Source organism: Agelaius tricolor, unplaced genomic scaffold (assembly GCF_023055355.1).
Source record: "Agelaius tricolor isolate 1412-34295 unplaced genomic scaffold, bAgeTri1.0.p SCAF_6, whole genome shotgun sequence".
Lineage (NCBI taxonomy): Eukaryota > Metazoa > Chordata > Aves > Passeriformes > Icteridae > Agelaius > Agelaius tricolor.
Window position 1 is genome coordinate 43,825,185 of NW_027269266.1, and position 22,385 is coordinate 43,847,569.

The following is a 22,385-nucleotide window of genomic DNA, read 5'->3' on the forward strand; positions in this document are numbered from 1 at the left end:
TAGTCAATAACAAAATTAATTTGTATACCAACAAATCCACAGCTATCCAGGAGGCAAATGAGCTCAGTAGATAATAGATGGGAGAGTTTTGTCAAAAGGGAGAGGGTAGAAAGAAGACTGCCCATAAGAATTATTGATAAAAGAATTATATGTTTAGAGAATCCAATTCTCTATCTTGAAGCACTTTATACATTCAGTCCTCAGCGATAACTGCAACCATTTCAATAATCACTGTTTGCTGAAGGAAATTGATTTTAAAATCTCCCTGATTCATTTACAAATCACTATTATATTTTGTACTAAAGTAGCACCCCAGAGTCTGTGGCTCACATTAGGGCGCCACTAATGTAAGTGCCATGCAAACTTGTGATGCAAGACTAAGAAAATGGCTTTCTAAACCTCAGAGTTCAACAAGATTCATGGGTATGTATTTGCGCATGCGGTACTGAATGACTGCACTAAAGTCAACACCTAAGACAAAAGCATTTATTTATTAGAACCTACATAGGCTCTTAAGCACTGAAAGGTGACTTTAAAAAGCTTGCATCCACACATAAAAGTCTCTGACTCACTCAAGCCCCAAATTCAGCTGGTGTTGCAGCCATTGTGGACTCTGAACTCCCTAGAGGTGCAGAGGAGCTGGGGAAATTGATAAGAGTGCAACTCACAGGCATGATTGGCCTCTGTGCCAAGCCAAAGCTGAGGGAGAAGAGAGCAACACAGGAGGTTTGCAGAGGTACAACACCTTAGACCAGTGAGTTTGAGAAGCAGTCTCACATTGCAAATGCTCACTCATGCTGGTTCTGCTCAGGAGGTGCAGTGAACAGCCCCTTCACTCCTTGCAATGCAGATTTGCTGCATGATGTGTTAGCTTCTGTGCTGGGGCTGTTAGAGGTAGGAAGAACTAAAGAGCAAACAGCCCAAGAGATACATGAAAAAATATACTGAGGCACACACGATTCAAATACATTGCCACCAGAAAGTGCCAATATGGAAAATAAGATATTAGGAAGCACTGTTGCACAGGAAATGTGCAGGAAACAATCACAGTTGCTGTGTCTAAATAACAAGATTTACCTTCCTTTCAATTTCAGTATTGTCTAGTGGGCAGAATGAATGAAACTGCATTTCAGGGTCAAGAAAGGGTACTGCCACAGACAGTACCCACAGGAAAGAGAAAAGGGGTGTGTTGAGCAATGCAAAGCACAAAGCAGAAGCAATGACATGGGGGAAATCTGTCCTCAGACAAAAGCCTTTGCCAAGGCAGTGCACCTCAAGTTGAAACTCTGGGTGGGGGGGCACATGGGTTCTGGAGCAGTGACCTGGAGGTGCACTTTAACCTCTCCCCCTGCCCACCATATACAACCACAGCAGAAGCTGGGGAATACACACACAGAATGCACAACATGGACACTTGGATGTCCAAGTGTCGGAAACCAGGACATTCTTCTGACTGCCCTGGAGGACTCAAGACCCTGGCAAGGGGCTCAGAGACCTTGGCACGGAGTCAAAAACACCTGTGCCTTTGATTTTAACCCATGGAAACAATTACCAACTTTGTGCAAAGAATTACAAGCCATAAGGGTTTGAGTAGAATGATAATGAATTTATCACAGGGTGAAAAAGTAGAATTTTGGGGATTTAGAATGGGGGTTCAAGAGGCAAGAAGGAGGAATCTGGGAGTGTCCTGTCCTTCTTCTTCTCCTTCTTGTCCTCCATCTTCTGCTGCAATGATGGCACTTTTGGATTGGTTTAGAGTAGAGATAAACTGCCTAACATAGGTCATAGGTATTGGAAAATTATCGTAAATAAAGTACACGTAGTTTTTAGTACAAAAAGATAACACCGCCCTGAGGGCAGTCAGTGTGCCTCAACCCAACCTGCTGGACAGAACTCCACAGGTCTGAAAAAGAATGTTTTAGATAAAAGAAAATAAAAAACCTTGAGAACCAGAGCCGAGGAATCCCATCTTCTTCTTCGAGTGCAGGGCGGGGAAAAACAACTTTTTAATACCTTGGGAGCCTTTCCAACAACAGCAAACCTGACAGACAAGGAACATAGCCATGTGACCTGGATGCATCAGAGTATCTGTGTTGTTTGTCCATTTACGTCCAAAATATGTGAAGAACAAGTCTTGAGCAAAAGAAATGAACGAACACAGCAAAAGTTACTCTGGACTCTGATCCAAAGCCCAGGGCAACCAAGAGAAATCCTCTAGGGCAAACCACATGCAGTACCCACAGCTGCAGTGCACATGAACATCTCTAACAAGGAAATGGCAAAGATACATAGAATAATGGGTATTTTAAAGCATCCTGACAAGCATTTCACCATTATGAAAAACAACTGATAACATCTTTCACCCTGAAGGATGCAGTAAAACAATTTAGTGGCCAAATATCCAGTTATAGCACTACCAGATTTCATGGTATAAGTGGAATGTTTTCCATGTCTCAGCTTCTAGAAGTATTATGTGAGTGTGCAAAAAGCCCAGCTTTATTCTGGTTTTGGTTTTATTTTTACTTCAGTTTTTATTCTCCATGTAGCTGTAGAGAAAAACTCAAAAGTCATGAATGCTGAAAGGCCAAATTCAAACTCAAATTTATAGTATATAAATACACACATATATATCTATACACACACACACACACACACACACACACACACACGTATACATACCACTTCATGGTTTGACAATGAATTTTTTAGAATCTAAGGGCTTGGCAATACTGTGATCATCAGTGGCCAGGCATGGCCTTTGGGGATAAAAACACATATGGTTGTTTAGCTGAACACAAAGGTACTACCAGTCACAAACGTGACAGCAACAAATTCTTGGCTGCTAGAAACTGGCATGGTTTCACAGAGTTTCAGAGATCAGCAGCTGGGTCATGAACTAAATCCAGAAAACAGGGAAAATAGAAAATCCTGGGAATGCAGACTTTTCAGCTTGCTTCACACCCCTCCATCTTTTGTTAAGCATTTTTTTTCCTTTTTGGCATTTGCACAGAAAACATGTCAGTGTGTCTTTTACAGCACTCCAAGGAAGAAAATTCAAGCTGCTCTGCCTGATATTAAAAGATGTGGCATTTGGTAATATTTGGATGCAATCCAACTGCTAAACTGCTGAACTGCAGTTTGTAATGCAAGCACATCTTGAAGGGAAAGCAGCAAAAGAGATGAAAATGAAATTTATCAACAGGAATAAAAGAACATGTGAGCAGAAAGCAGCAGGAGGCATATCCAGTGTCTGAGGATGGAAAGAAGGATACCAAGCACATTAGCAGTCGCATTAGTTTATTTAAACACAGCCACATAATGAAGCTAAGCATCAGCACCATAATAAATTGGAACAGAGGAATGAGCTTTGGAGTGAGGGAGTGAGGGAGTGAGAGTGAGTGAGTGAGTGAGTGAGTGAATACATAGCAAGTGGCCAAATATGTGTCATGGCATGTGGAATAAGAGTGACCCACCTGGAACATGTTAGATGCCGAATAGCACTGCCTGCTACTTACTCAAGTGACAAAAAGGAAGTTGCAATATATAAGATTAATACACTTTACAAGAAACAAATTCTCATGCCATTAAAAAGATCATAGTCTGGTCACAAAAGATTCATAGGAGTGTAACCCACAAGTATTTAGCTGTTGAACAAGTCCATCTGCATTGCATATATTCAAGTGTTAGTATTTAAAGGTGGGATATCAACCTTTGGCTGGTACCTTTTCCCAGATACTGTCAGTTTAAATCTGACTCTTGCCATCACTATAGCATGTTTTTGCTTTTGAAAGGGATGGTGAGGTTCTAGGAACATGACATCAGCCTTTCTAATAAGAGAACCATCGAAAGCAGAGCTGGAAGGGACCTTGCAAGGTCATCTAGTCCGGCCCTCTGCCCTAAGGCAGGATCAATTATACCCAAATCATTCCTGACAGAAGTTTGTCTAACCTGTTCTTGAAAACGTCTGGCAATGAAGATCCCACAACCTCCCCAGGCAATCTGTTTCAATATTTCACTACTGTTACAGATGGAAAGCCTGTCCTAATGTCTTCCTTAAATCTCTTTGGCTACAATTTAAATCCTTTCATTCTTTTTGTATTCCCAGAGGACACAGAGAACAATTTGCAACTTCCCTCTTTGCAGCAATATGTCTGAGCACTGGTATCAATTCCTATTCCCTTCCCTGCATCTCCTTTCTCTAGTTGTACTACCCACTTCTTTCAGTCTTACAGTTCACGTTTTCTAGACTCCTGATCAATACCACTGCTTTCTGTTGGAATTTTCAATTGGCCTGTATCTTTCTTTTTTGAAATATAGTGCACAAAAGTAGACACATCACTCCAGCTAAGTTCTGAAGCAGAGGATAATTAAGTAAGATTATTTCTCATTTCTTCTCCATGACACATTAATTTTTAGAGCTGAAATTCCATTAGCTTTCCTCATACCATGGACTGTGTTCAGTGTTTAATTCAGAGCAGTCACAAATCCCCTCCTGCAGAATAATGACCACTGAGTAAGAAGCTCCCATTATTTATGTATACTGTTGGCTATAGAAATTCAGTGGCAAGATCCTGGAGTGTCCCACACTTAACTACTTTGAATTTAAACCCACTCACCTGAGACTACCTTGTTCAGGTTTAGTAAGGAGCTCAGTATCTATCAGTGTCATTTCACTGAAAGCAATGCAGTAATATCAGTAAATAATTTACTCCAAGTTGCCCATCCATTTTAGAGGAATTCAGCAGTGGTTCTTCCTATTAGTACCGTGTTTAGTATATTCAGTGTGAAATAATCTGAAGCACAGTGATGTCAGTTTAGAGGAGTTGGAGCAGCTTAAAATACAGAAAATTATACATGAAAATTGTAGCTCAGAGGGGTCCCAATTAGATGAAAGGTCTCCAATCTACCTGTATCCTGATGACCATAACACCCAGGGAGAGGAAAGCTCTTTAAATCACACCCAATAATACCCAAAATTATGATGAAATGGGAATGGCATGCTATCAGCTCTTTAGTTACTTGTCCAGAAGGGAAGTTCAGTCTCTATTAACTTCTGTAACGTATGGAATTATATTTGTCCTATTATATAATCTTGAAATGTGCTGTAAGAAACCAGCTAGCTTCTCTTTCTGCTGTACAGGCAGATTCTGCTCTTTAGCAGCTGGAGTAATTTGCAGACACAGGGTGAAGAAGACAGGACAAGGTTCCTCAGTGAATGGGGCCTAAACAACCGAAAAATACACTGTCATAAGAAAAGGCTTAACTCTACAAGTGCTGGACTGGTTTGTCACTTGAAGTAGAATTACAGGCTATCCATCCACTGTTTATAAGCATATGCAGCATTTAAATGAAATGTCAAAATTGCTGTAAATTTACCCCTCCTCTAGTTTTGATTTTTACCAAGTATTTTAAGCAATTTGGAATGATTAAAAATTTACATTGGAATACTGAGTAGCTCAGAGGGACAAGTCTTCTAACTCACATCAAACTCAGATACGTAATTCCCACAGGTGCCTTTGAAAATCCCTATTTTCAGTGTTGTTTTCCATTGGATAAACAGCTCAAACATCACTGGCTTTTTGCACAAAGTTCATCTGCCTGAAATAATTTATGAAAATCATAAAATTGATTTAAGCTCTTCTCAGTGCTCCATAAATTTTATGTAGCCCTTAAATTATAAAGCTGCTGCTTCTGCAGCACTCATCAGAACAATGCCTAATCTCTTCTCTCAAGACAGTTGGCTTGTCAGAGGAGAAAAGAAGGGACTCAGGCAGCTGAATTGTTTGTTTCAATTTAACAGGGCAGAATAAAACAGCCTAGATGCCAGGGCTCTAGTTCCAGTGAGACTGTGTGCATGAAGGTTTTATTGCAAAAATAAGTTGTTCTAACCTTCCCCTGCCTTTCCTTGGTTTTAAACCAGAAAACAGCTTTCATTGATTTCACAGGGACTCTTTTTGCACACATCATCAGGTTTGTGATACTTGAGATGTTCCCTGCCTAATTTATAATCAGTGTGTTCTTGTTCTGATGTAAGACAATAAAATTCCACATCTGCCCAATTACACATAGGTGTAAAAATGCTGTGCAAACCTCACTTCATCCTTATCAGATAGTCCCTCTCAGACCAAAGCTGTGTGAGAACAGGTTGAGTTTTTTCTTTTACTAGGGTTTCATGTAGGCTTTTTGCTTCTACTAAAATCAGAGTTTTTAGGACTGTTCAATTTTTTTTTTTAATCTCTTACCTTCTTCAGCGAAGATTGAAAGCATTTTTGGCACCGTATAAAACACAAGGTCAAAATAAAATCCTAGCATAGAGTAACTGTGACTGAATCTACTCCTTTACTCTTACATTTGGCCCAGTAACATATCAAAAATGTAGACTGCTTTAATAAGATTTTGGCTCGTGCTAGCTGACTCAGATTAACAGTATTCTGCTTTTTCTGGTTAAGTCTCATGTGGAGCAGCCCAGTCTTCAGAGGCAGAGTTGTCTGGACTTTATTAGACTCACCCTTTTTGGTGTTTCATCCTGGGGCTCCAGAGTCAGCAGCTGCTACAGTCTTTTCCTTGGCGCTAACATTCCAGCTCCCTCCACTCTCCTGGTAACACTCCCTCGTCTGTCATTCACACAGTCATCATCTTTAAGGGATGCATTTCAGCCTTTCTATACTCACGCTTTTCTCCCACGTAACCCTGTGAGTTTCATCCTTCCTCATAGGCTGTTTTTGCTCAGAGGTATACAAACCATCTGTGCCTCTAATACAATGTTCTTAAATAGCCTCCAGGCAGATCTCTATGGTTTTTAAGTACTTCTCTTTGCCCTTCAGCCTGCTGTTAACCATTTTCCTCATAGTTTTATAATCTGCCCTTTTAAAGTTCGTTGTTAGTGTGCTGTCCCTAAGGGAACAACTCTTTCATGATATCAAAACTAAAAGTGTGCAGTGATCACCGTTAACCTACAGAGGCTTGACAACACCTTCCTCTAATAACTTCTGCTTCTTACAAGGTAGCTCCCACTTGCCCACGGCCTTAACTAATCAGGCATGGCACTGAGGACTGCCACCAGAGTCAAGGAAAAGGAATCCTTTGCCATATGGATTGGAATGGCACCAAAGCCACTTCTGATAAGAGGGAAAGACCTGATTTACCAGCTGTTGCTTTACCTTCAACAGAAAATACACTAACAGTGAGGTAAATAACAGTAAAATTCAATCTTGTGTCATTTGCCTGGCTGGTCCCATTCATTTTCCCCAGGAGGAAATTACTTCCCAGAGGCTGCCTCTGAGATTTTATAGGTTCTCAATATCTTGAGGAAGTCTACAGGAGGTTGCAGTCACATCTAACCCTATGGTGTGTCTCCCCTGGTTTTAATGGCTATCTTTGTGACTGCTGCCTGTGAAATGCTCTCAAGGAACTGGGGCAGAAGGGAAGGTCGACAACATGAAAAATGTCTTTGCAGATTGGTACCTTGCTCTAGGAATGGGAATAAAGGGATGATACTGAAGCACACAAGCCCTTCTGTTTGCTGAATGCACAAAGGATTGATTTATGGCATCCTGCCACAGGACAGGCCTATAGGTTATTAACCAGCCTCAATGGACAAACACTCGCTGAGGCTGCACATCATACCTTGTGTGCCGCACAAAAGGTAATGACTCATCTGCAGGCAAGCCTGATGTCCTTGAGAAGGCAGTTGGCTCTGCACAGCCAAGTGAAGCATTACTTAGTTAATACACTACAGCATAAGGGAAACAATCAGCTGAAACGATGACATTGCTGCTTCCTGCTTCATTTTAAATCTGCAGCTTCCTAACAGGATTATATGCTGAAGCACTGTAAAAAAGGACATTAAGTCCAGTGATGAAACTTAAAAATGTGCAATTAAAACCGCTAAATACAGGCTTCTTGTGCTCAGTGTCTGCAAAACACAGCCTTTGATCCTCCAAATGATAGGAAAAGTGCTAGACAAAACAAACTATCAGAATATAATTCTGATTCATCCCTTCCTCTTTAGCCCAATGAGATGAACTTTTTCAGTACAACAAATCTGCTTTTATTTCAGAAATACAATCAATGGTATGAACTTCTGGGCCATCTGCCCACACATGCATTTTCTTGTTTATTCTATCTATCAAGAATGCAGCATTCTTGATGATTCACCTTGATTCCTATCATTTAGAGAAAAATCCTGGTTCTTCAAAAGAAATTAAGGTGACAGAGCATCTCACCTCTCCTACTGACATCCAAGTACCTTTGCAGCATAAAAAGCCTCCATTATAAGCATCTGCTGCTGCAATGCTACTACAGTTCACCAGATTTGTTGCACTTCACTTCTCAGCTAATACCATCAATAAATGTTTTAGTCTTAATGAACTAGGAAATTTCAAGTATTTTATTAATAGAAACAGTACAAGATTCCCATATGAGGTAATAGGCTACATCTGACCAAGATTCCTGTATTGGGTAACAATCTTCAGCTACTCTCACCTCGCTCCTCCTTCACTGCTCTCACATTTAACTCAGCAAACTCCATGAGAAAATAAAGGCATATACATTCTCCACTACAGGAGGGGAAGAGGACAGGGAATGTGGGCAAGCAAGAGCAAGAGAAAAAGAAAACCCAGGAAAATTGTCCTTTTCTGTCCTAGCCTCATGTTCCATGTACTTAGCTTTGGCTTCCCCTTTTTAAGAAACTTGTGATTATTATTTTCCCATGGCCCATTAGAACAGGTGATTGCTTAAGAGTTTCAGATTTCTTTCCTAAATGAACAAGTAATTGTTCTCTTTAACCACAGGTTTCATGGGAGTCGATAGTGTGTGTGATTTTCCTGGTGTGTCATGGTAAAAACACTGAATTTTCACATGACTACCTGATTACAATGTTTTTGTGCATCACTCACACCTCTTAATAAATCTATTCAATTAGTTATTGGCGGGTGAACTGGGAGTGAAATACAATGAATATAAAGGTCTCCTCCTGGTCAGAGCACTTCAAATCAGTCAGAATGAAGGAAACTGGGTTTCCATATCCACCTTTCTTTCCCTTGCTGTGTTGCCTAAACAACATACCTTTTAATTTATTATTTCCAAGTACACTCAATCCATTTATTTGCATTCCAGACATCTGTCATCGAGGTTGTAGAGCAAGAAACATGATTAACCAAAAGTACCACACTCAATAACTAAAAGTACTGCACTCAATACTTTAAGGTAACCCTCCCTTTACTGGCCTTGAGTCTCCTGAGTCTTTCACTAAAAATGGTAACTTTTGTTTAAATGCAATTGCTATCCAGAATCAAACAAGATCACAATCTTATTTTGAACAGGCCAGATCAACTGCGTATTTGAGGGATTTTCTAATTTTAAGGTAAAACCACATTCCCCCTGCCCTTGGCAAGCATTTACCTCAATAGCCATGTCTCCTAAACTGCCTCACAGCTCAAGTTATGAGCTTCCAGGCTGTGCAAGAAAAATGTATGCAAATATATTTCTGTACTGACAAACAGAACCAGAAAAGTTTAGGTAAGCAGCCAATGGTTAATTCATTCTTTCAGATGAGTCTCAGCAAGTCAGAGTATTTACTCCATTGTTGACATATCCCCAAATATTCCTTTTGTACACTGGAATGCTACAAGATTACTCATGGGTGTGTATGTATGCATTGGTATATATTTTTAATGGATTAAAACAAGTTTTAAGTATGCAAAATAAGTGGAAATACTAATTCCTGGGAACCTTTGGTTCTGTACTTTTTCTTTAAATTTATTTTTCTTTTATACGTAGAGAATACAGACAAATTATGTATTTACAAATGTAGCATGTCCTCATGGGAATAATCAGATTGTCCCACAGGACCTCTCTCACAATTCTAATATGAAACCAGTGCAACAAGACTTTAATATCCATTTATAGGTCTGGTTTCAATTTTCTAAAAGGACAACAGATATATTCATTTTCAAAATCAGGGTAACATGTACTCACACAAACAGTGCAAAACAGTGTGCAGAGTTGCATCTGATATTATGCTGCAGGAAGCTGGTGTGTAGGGAAACAGGCAGCAGGTACAGGAGGCTCCAATATCAGGAGGCAAAAAAAAAAAAATCTCATTTCATGTACTGAAATTTTTATTAAAATATCTTTGGACCACTTAAAAGAAAGCATAATTTATCATTTACTACCAGATGAACAAACTAAAACCAGCTGTTTCACACAGCAACTTGAAATTTGCTCCTCGATGAAGCTTTACAGGCCAAGTAATTTCAAATGTCCTGTCACACAGCAGAACTGGTTTCATATGGTTACAGAACACACCATACATCCAAATAATTTCAAAGTCACAAGTGACACTCCTACCACGTTGTTCTCCAAAATCCCATCAGCTCTCAGGGTTATTTCTGTCCTGTTACAGAAAAGATGCTGAAATGGACACTTTCTTTCTACCCCCCTCTGCCCAAGATTTTTACTCTCCCTTTTTAAGACCTGGGGGTCAGAAGCAAAACCAGAGGGTCTTGCCCCAGGTTCATGGAGGCAGAAGATGCATTTAAAATGAGACAACACTTACACAGGCCTCTCTTTCATTCCCGCTAGCTACTGAGAAGCTGAGGCAGTGCAAGGCAGAAGCTCCTCTTTGTTTTGGTCTCTGGGCCAGGGAGGACTTTCTCTCTTTCTCTTCTGTCACCTGGGCTGGCCAGCCATGGCACCACAGTGGGAAAACCAGAACAGCCCCTGCTCCATACAGTCACTCCAGCCCCCCAGCAGCACTCAGCTGCAGTGGGGAGGGCGTGGAGCCCGGGCTGCCCTGGGCATCTGCCTGGCATCTTCTGCTGAGGAGGAGGCCAAGTCTCCCCAGGAGTTCCAGCCACTGACCAGTTCCAGCTGCCACTGGATGGAGCTGCTCTGCTGCCAGGAGAGAGACCTTGTCCAGTGATGTGGATGGAGCAAACGGATCAGCAGCATTTGACTGGTTTTGGAGTCCAGGTTTCTTTTTGTTTTGTCCTTGTTCCTCATTGGTTGCTGTTTGGAGAAGAGGGACTTTCATAATCACAGAGCTTCAGATCCTGTGGTGGCTTTTTCCCTTTGTTCTCTCTCCAGCACATGGTTAGGAGAAGGGGCTTCTCCACCAGATTGCCTTTGTCCCCTGAACTACGTGGTCTTCTTTGGAGGCCAACATTTTTGAGGAGGGGTTTCTCTGCCATCTTGTCTTCTTTGTTCCCAAGCAGTCCATGGGATTCAGCACCTTTGTATCTAGTGATGATTACTGTTATCCTGCCTGTTGCTGTTTCAATTTTTAGTATCTTTAATTTTTTCACTTATATGTTCTTGCTTTCATCTCTGCTTATCAGTGAAAGGGAAGCAGTTAAAGCTAAAAGGGGCAGTAATTCATTTTGGAGTGTCTGCCCCAGAAACTGTCTTAAACCAAGATACACACCCCTACAGTGTTTCATGGCTTAAATTCCCTGTTTACAACTTCTTCCCTACTTGAAGAATACTAAATTAATGCTTTTCCACAGCTTAAAGATGAAATACAGTTTTTAAACAGGCTGTCTGAGATCCTAAATAATTGTGAACATGTAAGTAGTTAACTGGAACAAATATACTTTAAAAAAAAACCCCAAAACACGATCAAACCACTGAGCCCATCAGTGCTAAAACCAAAGTGCACAATCTCCAATGGTTTAGGCTTCTTTAGCATTAGTTGATACCATCAACTAGAATCAAAATCTTTATACCTTGCTATTACAACCAATTCAAATGAAATGGATGCTTCTTAGACTGCATTCACCAAACAAAGGATCAAGACTACATGAATTTAGCAAATGCAGCCTCATTTCCTACAAGGCTCTGCAAGAGCTAATCTTGCAAATCACAAATGTAAAGGCTGTGTACACTTTTGTTAAGCTGTGAGACAGAAAACTTCAGTCTCTGTTTCACAGCAATGAAGTGTCTCTCTTTTGAATGTCAATAATAACAGGTAAAAACCATAACTGTCAACTAAGGCTACTCAATATAGACGAAATACATTTTAGTAATGGAGGGCATTTTAAAATTGACTGAAAATTTGTAAGCTAAATATATACAGGTATAATTTACTACTCATTTGTGACCTCAAATAGCTTTTACATACATGGTTAAATTCTCCTTTAAAATTAAGACATGACATACAGTTCCAACTAACTGCAAAGACTTAGCTCATGCTAATTTTATACATTATTTCTCTAGTTGGACTATAGCAAAGTAAGAGAAGACTCAGACACCATGCTTCAATTCCTACAAAAGCCCTCAATGTTATCCAAGTCTCTAGACAGGCAAGTTAAGCATAAAAAAATACAACCCCTAATCATCATTTTCCTCATCATCAAATGAAAGAAGACTGCTGTTTTTCACTTGCTTAGCTGTACTCTGAGAAGTAGTTGCTTCCCCCTTGGTTTTCTTTGCTTCTTTCATCTTCTTACTTGAACTTACATTGAAGTCCAAACACTTCTCTGATGAACGTTTGGCTGGTTTCCTGAACATAATTTTTCCATCAGCAGGTTCTGGTTCATCATCTGTAATAAAGAGAGTAAAGTCAGAACTCATCTGCATATGTTCACAAACACATACAGACCTTGAACCAAAATCAGTAAGGCCTCTGAGAGAATACAACAATCATGAAAATATACGTTTGGCCATAAACTCTGTATCAATGAATGGCCTTCATGTACACACACCTGCTTCATGTCAGCAAGCCCTTGAAGAAAATCCTCCTGCAGTTCCTATTGAAATGGGGTTTCACTAACCAGAGCTCTAACTTAGAAGAGATTGTGAGCAGTTCTGTGAGCAGAATGAGAGCTCTTCCCTCACATTCCATTCACATCCACTTACCAAAATGGAGAGGACAACTTCATAGGATCCTCTCACTCTGCTTCAGTATTTGTAAAATTTATGACAACAAATGCATTTATTTCAGAATTATAGCATCTCTTTGAATAACAAAATGGCACATATACAAGAAAAACTTTTTTCCCTAATATATTCTGTCCTGTTGAGACAGCTGAAAAGATCACATGGCAATAAAGGTCCCCTTTTTTATCGTAATGGATGAAAGTTTCGGGGTTTCTTTGTATCTGCGACATCACCCAACTATTCCAACTGACCAATTTTGCTCTAGTGCATGCAGAGGAGCAGACAACAATCTTGAAAACAGAAGAAGTCCCTTCCATGATTATCAGGCAGAATGGGAAAGCTACTGCATAAGTAACAGCATCAGGGCAGTATTTCTGGAAGATAAAGTGTAATGTAAAGTTGTGAATCAGACACAAAGGTTCATGCTGCAGTAGTTTGCAATTTTTATAATGTATCTGTGACAGAATGTTAAGGAGCCGTAGGTTCTGTGCAAGATATTTTTCCTAAATTACTTTTGTGAAATTCATTACTCAACAGAAATGTGTTTGACAAGATTATGTGCTGTTTAATTAAAACCAATAAATAACTTTTCTCTTTAGCACAAATTCTTTCCTTGGTATATCAGCACTACAGCAAAAGACTTAACATTTCAGTGTTATCTACACAGCACTGGCTGAAACTCTCTTCAGTGCATTCTCAAAACAATACAACTAATAAATCTGGTACCTTAAGGGTTGTGTGGTACAAATGAAGACATCAACTTAGAATGCCTTAAGTTTCAGAGACCCTCTTAAAGAAGAAACCTAGCTTGAAAAACTAGGCAAGCTTGTCAATGGCTTCTACAGAATGCATCCTTCCAAAAGGTGCATATGGTGATGAGCTGGAGCACAAGTCCTGAGGGACCTGGGGTTGTCCAGCCTGGAGAAAAGGGGCTCTGGGAGCCCTCATCTCTCTCTGCAACTGCCTGAAAGGAGGCTGTAGTGAGGTAGGCATCAGTCTCTTCTCCCAAGTAACAAGCAATAGGACAAGAAATGGCAACATGAGGAAGTTTAGATTGCATACCAAGAAAAATTTCTTCACTGTGAGAGTGCTCAGGCACTGGAACAAGTTGTCCAGGCAAGTAGTGGAAACATCATCTCTTGCAGTGCTCAAAGAACTCATGGCACTTGGGGACATGGTTTAGGGGCAACAAAGCAGTGCAAGGTTAGTAAGTGGGCCTCCATGGACCCTAGATGTCTTTTCCCAACCAAACAATACCTTGATTCTATGATTCTACACTAGTTTATGAGAAAATACTACTGCAGAAAATAACCAGGTTTGGGGAAAAATACTTCATTCTTGGCACATTAAAAAAGCATTACCATTACAAGGAATTAGCAGCAATAATAAACTGTAGTTATGAAAAGCATAGTTCTCAATGGATTCATTGTGAACTCTGCACAGAGAGCTTAAGTGTTTAGATGCTGTACATGTGATACAGAAGTTTATGAAGTGCCTACAGTAAATTTTGGGAGGGAAATAGAACTCCTGAAAGCATATTACACCTAATGAATCAGAATACACTATGCATCCTTTTTCTCAGAAACTGGGCCTCCATTTTTGGGCTAAGAAGTTTAATAGCAAATGATTCCTCTTACTAATTATTGCATAACTACAGTGTTTATTTGGAAATAGAGATCTTTTAATTTAAACAAGGTCTGAGGCCCAATTAAGCCAAATTCTGAAAAAAAAATCTATCTATAAGATAGTCCCTTATGTGCAGACACAACTGCCTATGTGCTGTATACAGTATCCATACTGCTGTGGAAATGACACAATCAGCTACTGGATAAGCATGAGGAGCAGAAAAATCAAAGCCCCACTGGATACTCTTTAACAAATGGATTACTACATTTTCTTAAGAGTGGTAAATTTGAAAACCCAACTTCTAAAAATATAGTTCAAAGTATATCCATAAAAGAAAAGAGATAAACAGCTACATAGTTTTAATCCATGGAAAAAGAGAGGACAGAAATTTTAATTTTACTCACAATTGGCCTGCTACCCACATTGTGAACTGCCAAAATAATTTCATTTTGCCAACCAGATGGAGAAACTGATAAGTATCTTTGCAATATGAATTTCAACTTGTAATAAGCTAAGGGCACAAACAGCAAAGCTCAAAAACTCCACCAAAATGGCAACTGGCTCAGCTCTGACCTCCAGGGCTACAATACTATTCGCAGGTCATTCCATATCAAAGGAAATTATTTTAGCTCTTGGCCTGCTTAAACACTGTCAAAATTTCATTATATGCTCAAGGACATTCCTTTCAGCAGGAAGCCCGGGCCAGCTTCAGAGAGCAGTGTGTGCCAGCAGTACTTGACAAAGAATGAAGCAGATAAGGAAACACAGTAGGCCTGGCCTACATGTGGAGAGAGTGAGGACAGACCATGCTTTTTGAAAAAATTTGATGAGGCAGTTCAAGGAATTCGTGTTGATGTGTTAAGATTGTCTTTTTCAGCTGGTAAAATGACTTCACTTTATCCTTTGTAATTTCACCAGGTTCTTATGTGTCAGCTATCTTTTTTGCTTGCATCAAAGACCTACAAAAAACTGACTTGTATTAAGCAATGCAAAAAAAAAAAAAAAAAAGACTAAAGAAACAATCTCAGTGTTGGTAGTTTTTAAAACAGATTCCCAATAAAAGACTCTGTTAGTATTATGAATTATGGAAAGTGGGATTTCTGAAACACATGAAGTAAAATACATAAAGGCACTACAGGAGAAATAATAAAATCCACTTCTCAAAAATGAGTCAAAAACTACACTAGCAGTTCAAATTCCCATTGTTCTTAGTCATTGCTGCTTTTTACCTGGATCACAAACCACTGGCTGACCAACATGAGCACAGTCAGATGTTGAGCTAAAAACTTACTTCACAAGTGACATCAATTTAAGAGACCATAAAATCAGAAATTTCTTTTTTTCTAATTATTTCAAGGTATATATTAAAATAAAAGTAGAAATGAGAGTCTGAAAATGAAATACCGCTCCTCAGTTTAGAGGGTTTTTTATTTAGTAGTCATTTGTGTAGTTAGCAGCAACACTTTTCAGCAGTTTCTGTCCACATATGTCAATGAGGCAACAACAGGAAACACAAGTGCCACTAAACTGTCAGGAGCAACAGTGGAGCCCATATACATCTATTCAAAGATAGGAGGGTAAGAAAGAAATTACAATAACCTGGCAAATTTCTTAATGGTTTCTAAGGTTAGAAGTTCAGGTCAGTCATTTCAGATGCTCCTTCCAATGCTTTCTGGCCATCCATTCTCTATCCATGCCTTTGGAAGCATTTACTCCAGGAATTCAGCACACTTGTGGTTTGAAGATAGGAAAGGTCACTCTTACTCCATAGTTAGTTTAAATTGTTTATGAGAACACTTGGGAAAATTTTCTTTACTTAAATACTGCAAAGTTAGCTTTGATTTAGGTTCCTGCTATTTCATATATATGTGAAATATTTCATATTTCACAGAGCAGCATTACCTCTGTGAGATGTATCTGATACATCAGCTGCTTAAATCAGAGGAGCCTGTGCTTATTCAGAAAGGGCTCCAATAGCCAAGAGAGCAGGGACTGTATTCTCCTTGCCTCTTCCCTCTACTGTCCTTCCCCAGAAGCCAGCATATAGAATGAAACAAGAAAAATATTCTAAGGCTTTGAATAAGAAAGGATACCTTTTGCCAAATTTGGTCATCTGCATATGTCAGTGTGTCCCAGAGGCCATATGAAGTAGAAAAGCAGTAGAAAAAAAAATCTATAGATTTTTTTAATAGACTGTAATGAATGCTGAGATAAACTATCTTGCAGTAATTCACATATTTTCTTTTGTGCAAATTTCATTTTTCATAAGACCATTTTTCTTTGTCTCTGAACCAACAGTGACACATTTAAAATTATGCATAAAACACTAAGCAAAATCACTGCTGATACACAAACTACTTCTTTTTTAAAAGTCTCTGAGTCTCTGCTCTATGGAGAAAAATGATTCAATATAGAAGTGTGTTTTCTCATATAAGAAAGGTTTGGTCATAAATAAAAAAGATCCCTGTGACTCTACTTGCAAAAGCCAACAGAAAAGCTAGGATTTGCTCTGCTTTAGGAAGCAATTAAGTGCAGCTAGGACATTAATCAAGTGGGTTTACCAAATTAATGCAAAAATGTTACTCATCTATAAAAGAAAATCAAGTCATAGGAACATCTGTCTAAAAGTAAAAATAAACAAAACCAAAACGAACAAAAGCTGTAGCCGTGTCCAAATGGTTATAGAAGAAAACAAAGGTGAAAGTATGTAAATGAGATATGGAAAATTCTGGAGTAATATCCTAAACCTGAAGACAAGGTCCTTCAAATGAAGACAATCACTACAATATAAGAGAAGAGATGGCAGAACCTCAAAACTGAGTGCTTCGCAGGTTCTGAAAAACTGTCTGTATCCACAACAGATAGTTAGTAACACATTTCTAAGGATCTATCAAAGTGCCTCAGCATTGATGCATGCTGGAAAGGAAGATTATCAGTTGGGAAATTTACTTTCCTATTACCTTTTTAGCTTCATGTAATTTCACTAATGATCTGATTTGGGACTATATAATAAGGTCTAGTAGCTATTAAATTAATTTGACTTTCAACTCTGGGATTAAAATCAAAGTAACATGAAATGCAACCAAATCATGCAGCACCAAACATTCTTTATACTTCCCATTTTCAGAATTGAGAGCCAAAAAAAAATAAACTCTCAGGTTACTCAAAACTCTCTTTATTAAGCTGGAAGTAAACAGCTGTCTAAATACCTGTCTCAGACTAGAAATCAAAATTTAAATCTAGAGGTCAGACTGACAGTGCAAAAATGGCCCAAAATGCAAAAAAGCCTTCAGCAAGTTCTAGCATAGTCACACTCACCTCCCTTCATTGGAAATTTCACACTGGGTTCTCTCCATAGCAGAGGAACACAGTAGTGTGCACAGTGCTTACCCTGTTTATTCCCATGGGCCATAAAAAGGAAAAGAACACGAAGACCTCATATGAACTGCAAAGATGAATGAATAGTAACACAATAATGCAGAACAGAGGGCAGCAGTCCCCAACACTCCTGCTACCTACTTCTGTGGATTTTTTCCTCCAAATGCAAGCTATTACTGAAGGACTGAAGGGGTAATAAGCAGAGGTGACAAAGTTCTACAGGGACTCAATACTGCCATCCTCACTACTTACAATTATGTCTTAGGAATGTCTTTTTCCACCAAGTAAGTTCAGTCACTCTATTCAAATACACTTCCATTTCACACTGTGTATTCAGCTTGGTAGCTCTTTTGGACTTTTTTCACAGCATGGACTCCACCTCAATAGATTCTCATGGACAACTACTTCTTTTAGCCCAGCCTTACAAAATCATTTTTCCTCCTACTGTGATCACTCAAAGTTCAAGTTGCTTATATGAAAAGGAAGCCAATGCTCAGAAAGAACCATGATATTTCTTTCCAATAAGTTGAAACTTCTCCCAATACTAGGAGGGTGAAAAGAAATTTTGTGATGATTTAAAAACTGCGACACCAAACATCTATATGCATTACATTTCAATAACAAGACACCAGGAAGTAAGCCCAAAGCTGAGCATATATTCTCAGAGGAGTTCAAGTCATATACCTGCTTAGACCTAACAAATACAGATCTATCTGCAAAAAATAGGACGTGCTTTATTTAGTTTCAAGCTAACCTACGTTATTAAAAATTAAGATTTCTCATCAATCTGCTTTTCAAAAAATATAAGATTTTCAACATATTTTCTCCCACTTCTGTTACTGACTTCTCCATTTATACCATTTGAATTTTAACATATACATCTACACAGAGACACCATGAACCTGAATTTTCAAATCCAAATGGCAGACAAAGAGAGAGGCTAAGGATGTCATATTGACAGCCACGTGCTAGGCCTCACAGTGTGCTCTAAATTCAATTGGCAGCTTTTGTAAATAGCCATAATGGCTAACCACAGAAGATGTCCAGTTTCTATGATTCACCTTCCTATTTTATATTTGTGGGGTTTCAGTTCCTATATTCTTAATTGTCAAGACATTTCCACGAGAGACAACAGTAGCTACATTCAATTTGTCAGGTCTTCTGTCAGCAAAAGATAAAGCTACATTTCATCACACCCTGTGTGATGATTGAAGCTTCTGGACACTCAAAGCACTTATGTCAATCACACCTGAATGATGAATAGAGAGAAATTCTTAACACAACTGTATCCATCAACTGTAGTTTCTCATCCTTATTGTAAAACTGCAGCAGCCCCTCCCACACCACTTCCATCTTCCCATTCTGTGTAATTCTTTGTGGCAGAGTGTCCTAGGGTGACTTTGATGTTTGCATCCCCAATCCTCTGCTCTGTTTATGCTGGGTATTACACTCTGTGCCTTCAAGACTGGTTCTGAGAGCAAAGGCTGAGAGAAGGAGCATGGAGTTTGTAATCAGAAACTGCACTGCTCCTCTACATGCTCTGCTGGATTGTTTTGTTTGGGCACAGATGGAGCAGAACAGGACCCTTCTTTGCTTTTTAGTTAGTTTAGCTAGCTGAGGCAGGGAAGTCTTCCCTGAACTGTCTTTTCTTTTCCTTTTCTTGGAACTGTTCAAACCTGCTCTGGACTGGGGCCCCAAGGAGCATGAGAGTTTGCACTTTGTGGCCACTGGGCCAATTTCTGGGCAGCGGCCATTCCCAGTGCCAGAGGAAATGATAACAGAGCGACCACCCCAGGAGAGACTTTCTGAATTTTCCATCTCTTCAGAGCGGTGAATAAGTTTTGTCATCTGATATTGTTCATTTTTTGTGCTGGGGAGTGCTTTACCTGTTAAATAAACAGGCTTTTTCCACTTCTGTCCAAGGAAATTTTTCCCAAACTAGCTGGGGGAAGGGGCTGCATGAGTTTGCTTTCTGGGGGTGGGGGTGGGCCCTTTTGGAGGTTTTCTCCCAAATTTGCCCTAAATCAGGACACAGAAAAACATTTTTTTTCTGGACCTTGCTGGTTTTTGGCACTATTGTATCATCTGTTTATCTTGCTTAGTGCATTTGCAAGCCACAACACATACTGGGGTTGATTTTAAGCAAGTAATCACATGGACCAGTCAGGTAAGTGAACATGTTCCCAAGCCACACATCCGCAATTCTTTCCACAGACCTGAATCCCTCTACCCTGACAACCTCTTTCATGAACTCGTACAATTACCTTTTAAACATCCACTCCACTGTCAAATTCGACTGAACTAGTCAGTGAGTTAAAAAATGATCACAGGTGATGTAAAAAGACTGTGCACTGGAATAATACAACAAAAAAGTTAATTTACAAAAATACAAAAAGAATTAATTTAAGGGAGTATTTAGAGGGAGGATGGTGCACAATCAAGAAGCACAGAACTACATCATTATAAAAAGCCAGAGAGCCTGAATATGTACTTAACGACTTGAGATTAGCAACCAGAAGTGCAAATTATTTAGGTGAAAAATTCAGAACTAATCAAAGGTAGTATTAAACAGTAGAAAGCTGAGCAAGTATCAGACCCGCTTTTGTGGGTTATCTCTTTGACTACACAAAGCAAGAAATTAGTAGTTTGGAATTCACCTGATTCTTTTGACTTTAAGGCCTCTTTGATCTGCTGTTTAATTTTCATTGCTTCTTCTGCAGTCAAGTCTCCTTTTTTCAGTGTCACCACTTGAGGCTGCTCATCTTCCTTGTCACTGCCATTGTCACTGTCATCATCGGCAAGTGGAAGCTGCTCTCTCTGGACAAGAGAGAAATAAAAGCCATCCTGATCATCATTCCAGCTGTGGGCCAGTACTCTTTGGTTTCCCTTTTGCAGAAAGGTTACTGAGGAGACTTGGCATAGCTGCCAGTGCCAGGCCCTCCCAAAACACGCTATCCAAAGGACACTCCAATCCTATCACTGAGACATGGCTTCTCATTGAAAACATTAGCATGGGAGTATGGGCTTCTTCAATTAGAGACCAGAAGGAACTTGGAAAACAAGAAATTAACTCCTTTTCTTCGCCATCTTGACTGTGTAGCACTGTCTGCTATGCAACACTAAGAAAAGCTTTAAATGCAAGGCTCCAAACTTGAACCTTCTATGCTGTACTGAAAGCAGCACAAAGGGAAATGTGGGTCCATAGCGGCTGGGTTATTAAACCTGGCTAAACAAATCACTGTAAGCAGCACTGACACAAGGAATATCATACTCCTGTTTCTGTTCTCTCAAACTTGTGCACTGGGACAGAAGAATCAATTTGGTAATTTTTGGGGTTTTTTTTAAATAAACCTTCTGGCATGGAAACCTCAGTGCAGCAACCTGAAGTTTGGCAATATTAGAGGACCTGAAAACTTTATATTGTAAGGAAAAGTATAGATAGTATTACTGTAATCTATTGAATATGTATATATATAAAAAACGAGAAGTTCATTTCTTTAGGTATCCTGTAAAATCCTATTTAGAGGGAAACACATGCAAAATCACATTGGAAGCAGAAAAAAAAGTGTGCCTCAGGAAAGGCTGCCCTTTAACCCCCTGCCTTTCCAGCCACCACAACACAGTTCGTGACCACGGACCTCCAGCAAGATGCTTTAGGAGTCCCTCCCTTTTCTTTAGGGAGGGACCTTAAAGATCATCCAGTTCCAGCCCCTCGCCGGGGACAGGGCACCTCCCACTAGGCCAGGCTGCTCAGCGTCCCATCCAACCTGGCTTTAAACAGTTCCAGAGACGGGGCATCCCCAGTGCCCTTAGGCAGCCTGTCTCACCACCCTCTAAGAATTTTTTTTTCTATGTATCGAACATAAATTTCTCCTCTTCCAGTTCGAATTCACGTTAACTCCTTTACAGTAATTTTTTTACCGCACTTTTGTAACATTTTTTCCGTACCACGCCCCTCCTCCACCGCCCTGGGCTTTTTAAAGTCCCGTTCAAGCCCGGACACCACGGCTGCTCGCCCCGTGCCCCCACAAGGCCTCTCAGGCACGGAGAGGCTGAAGCGGCTGCTCCGCAAGGCCGCCACAGCAGCTTTGCAGTTGTTTTGATCCTCCAAGACAAAGCAAAACCAAGTTACACATAGGATTTCAGTCAGTTTAAGCGAGTAACTATGGCTCGCCCTTGCATTATAAACGCTGCTTCCCCACAGCCCACAACGCGAGCGGGCGGGGACGGGCGGGCACCAAAGCTCGGGAAGCGGGCGCTGCCACCTCCCACCCGCGGGCCAGGACGTTACCTTGGTGTCCACCGTGGGGCCCTCCCGATACCCGACCCGCCGCTTGAAGCGGCTGAGGAAGGCGGGCTCGGCCGGCCGCACGTAGGACACCTGGTTCCTCTTGCTCATGGCCGCCGCCGCGCGCGCTTCCGGGGGGGGCGCGCCACGCGCTCTCCGTTCCGGGGCTCCCGGCCAATGGCGGGGCACGCGCGCGCCGGTGGAAATGGTGGCG

The 22,385-nt window shown here is 40.2% G+C and overlaps 2 protein-coding genes and 1 long non-coding RNA gene across 3 annotated transcripts in view; 1 reads left to right on the forward strand and 2 right to left on the reverse strand.

Annotated features, from left to right (window-relative positions):
* Window positions 1-7,775, reverse strand: part of LOC139591217 (uncharacterized) — a 75,557-nt gene extending 67,782 nt beyond the window's left edge. Inside the window, exon 1 of the long non-coding RNA XR_011679580.1 lies at window positions 6,509-7,775. This is a non-coding gene — a long non-coding RNA (uncharacterized lncRNA). The remainder of the gene's footprint in view (window positions 1-6,508) is intronic.
* The window catches only part of KIF15 (kinesin family member 15), a 90,879-nt gene that overhangs the window by 34,543 nt on the left and 33,951 nt on the right, over window positions 1-22,385 (forward strand). The gene's annotated exons all lie outside the window — the stretch shown is intronic.
* Window positions 10,104-22,340, reverse strand: KIAA1143 (KIAA1143 ortholog). Its single transcript, XM_071429594.1, has 3 exons — window positions 22,175-22,340; window positions 20,541-20,700; window positions 10,104-12,542 (listed from the first exon to the last, which is right to left on the reverse strand). The coding sequence occupies exons 1-3, from the start codon at window positions 22,280-22,282 to the stop codon at window positions 12,331-12,333; spliced, it is 480 nt and encodes a 159-aa protein (XP_071285695.1). The 5' UTR covers window positions 22,283-22,340; the 3' UTR covers window positions 10,104-12,330.

Coding starts and splice junctions, on each gene's coding strand:
- KIAA1143 (XM_071429594.1), bottom strand. CDS start 22,282: ATGAGCAAGAGGAACCAGGTGTCCTACGTGCGGCCGGCCGAGCCCGCC. Junction 20,701..22,174: donor GCCCCACGGTGGACACCAAG/GTAACGTCCTGG, acceptor TCTCTTGTCCAG/AGAGAGCAGCTTCCACTTGC. Junction 12,543..20,540: donor CTTAAAGTCAAAAGAATCAG/GTGAATTCCAAA, acceptor TCTTTATTACAG/ATGATGAACCAGAACCTGCT.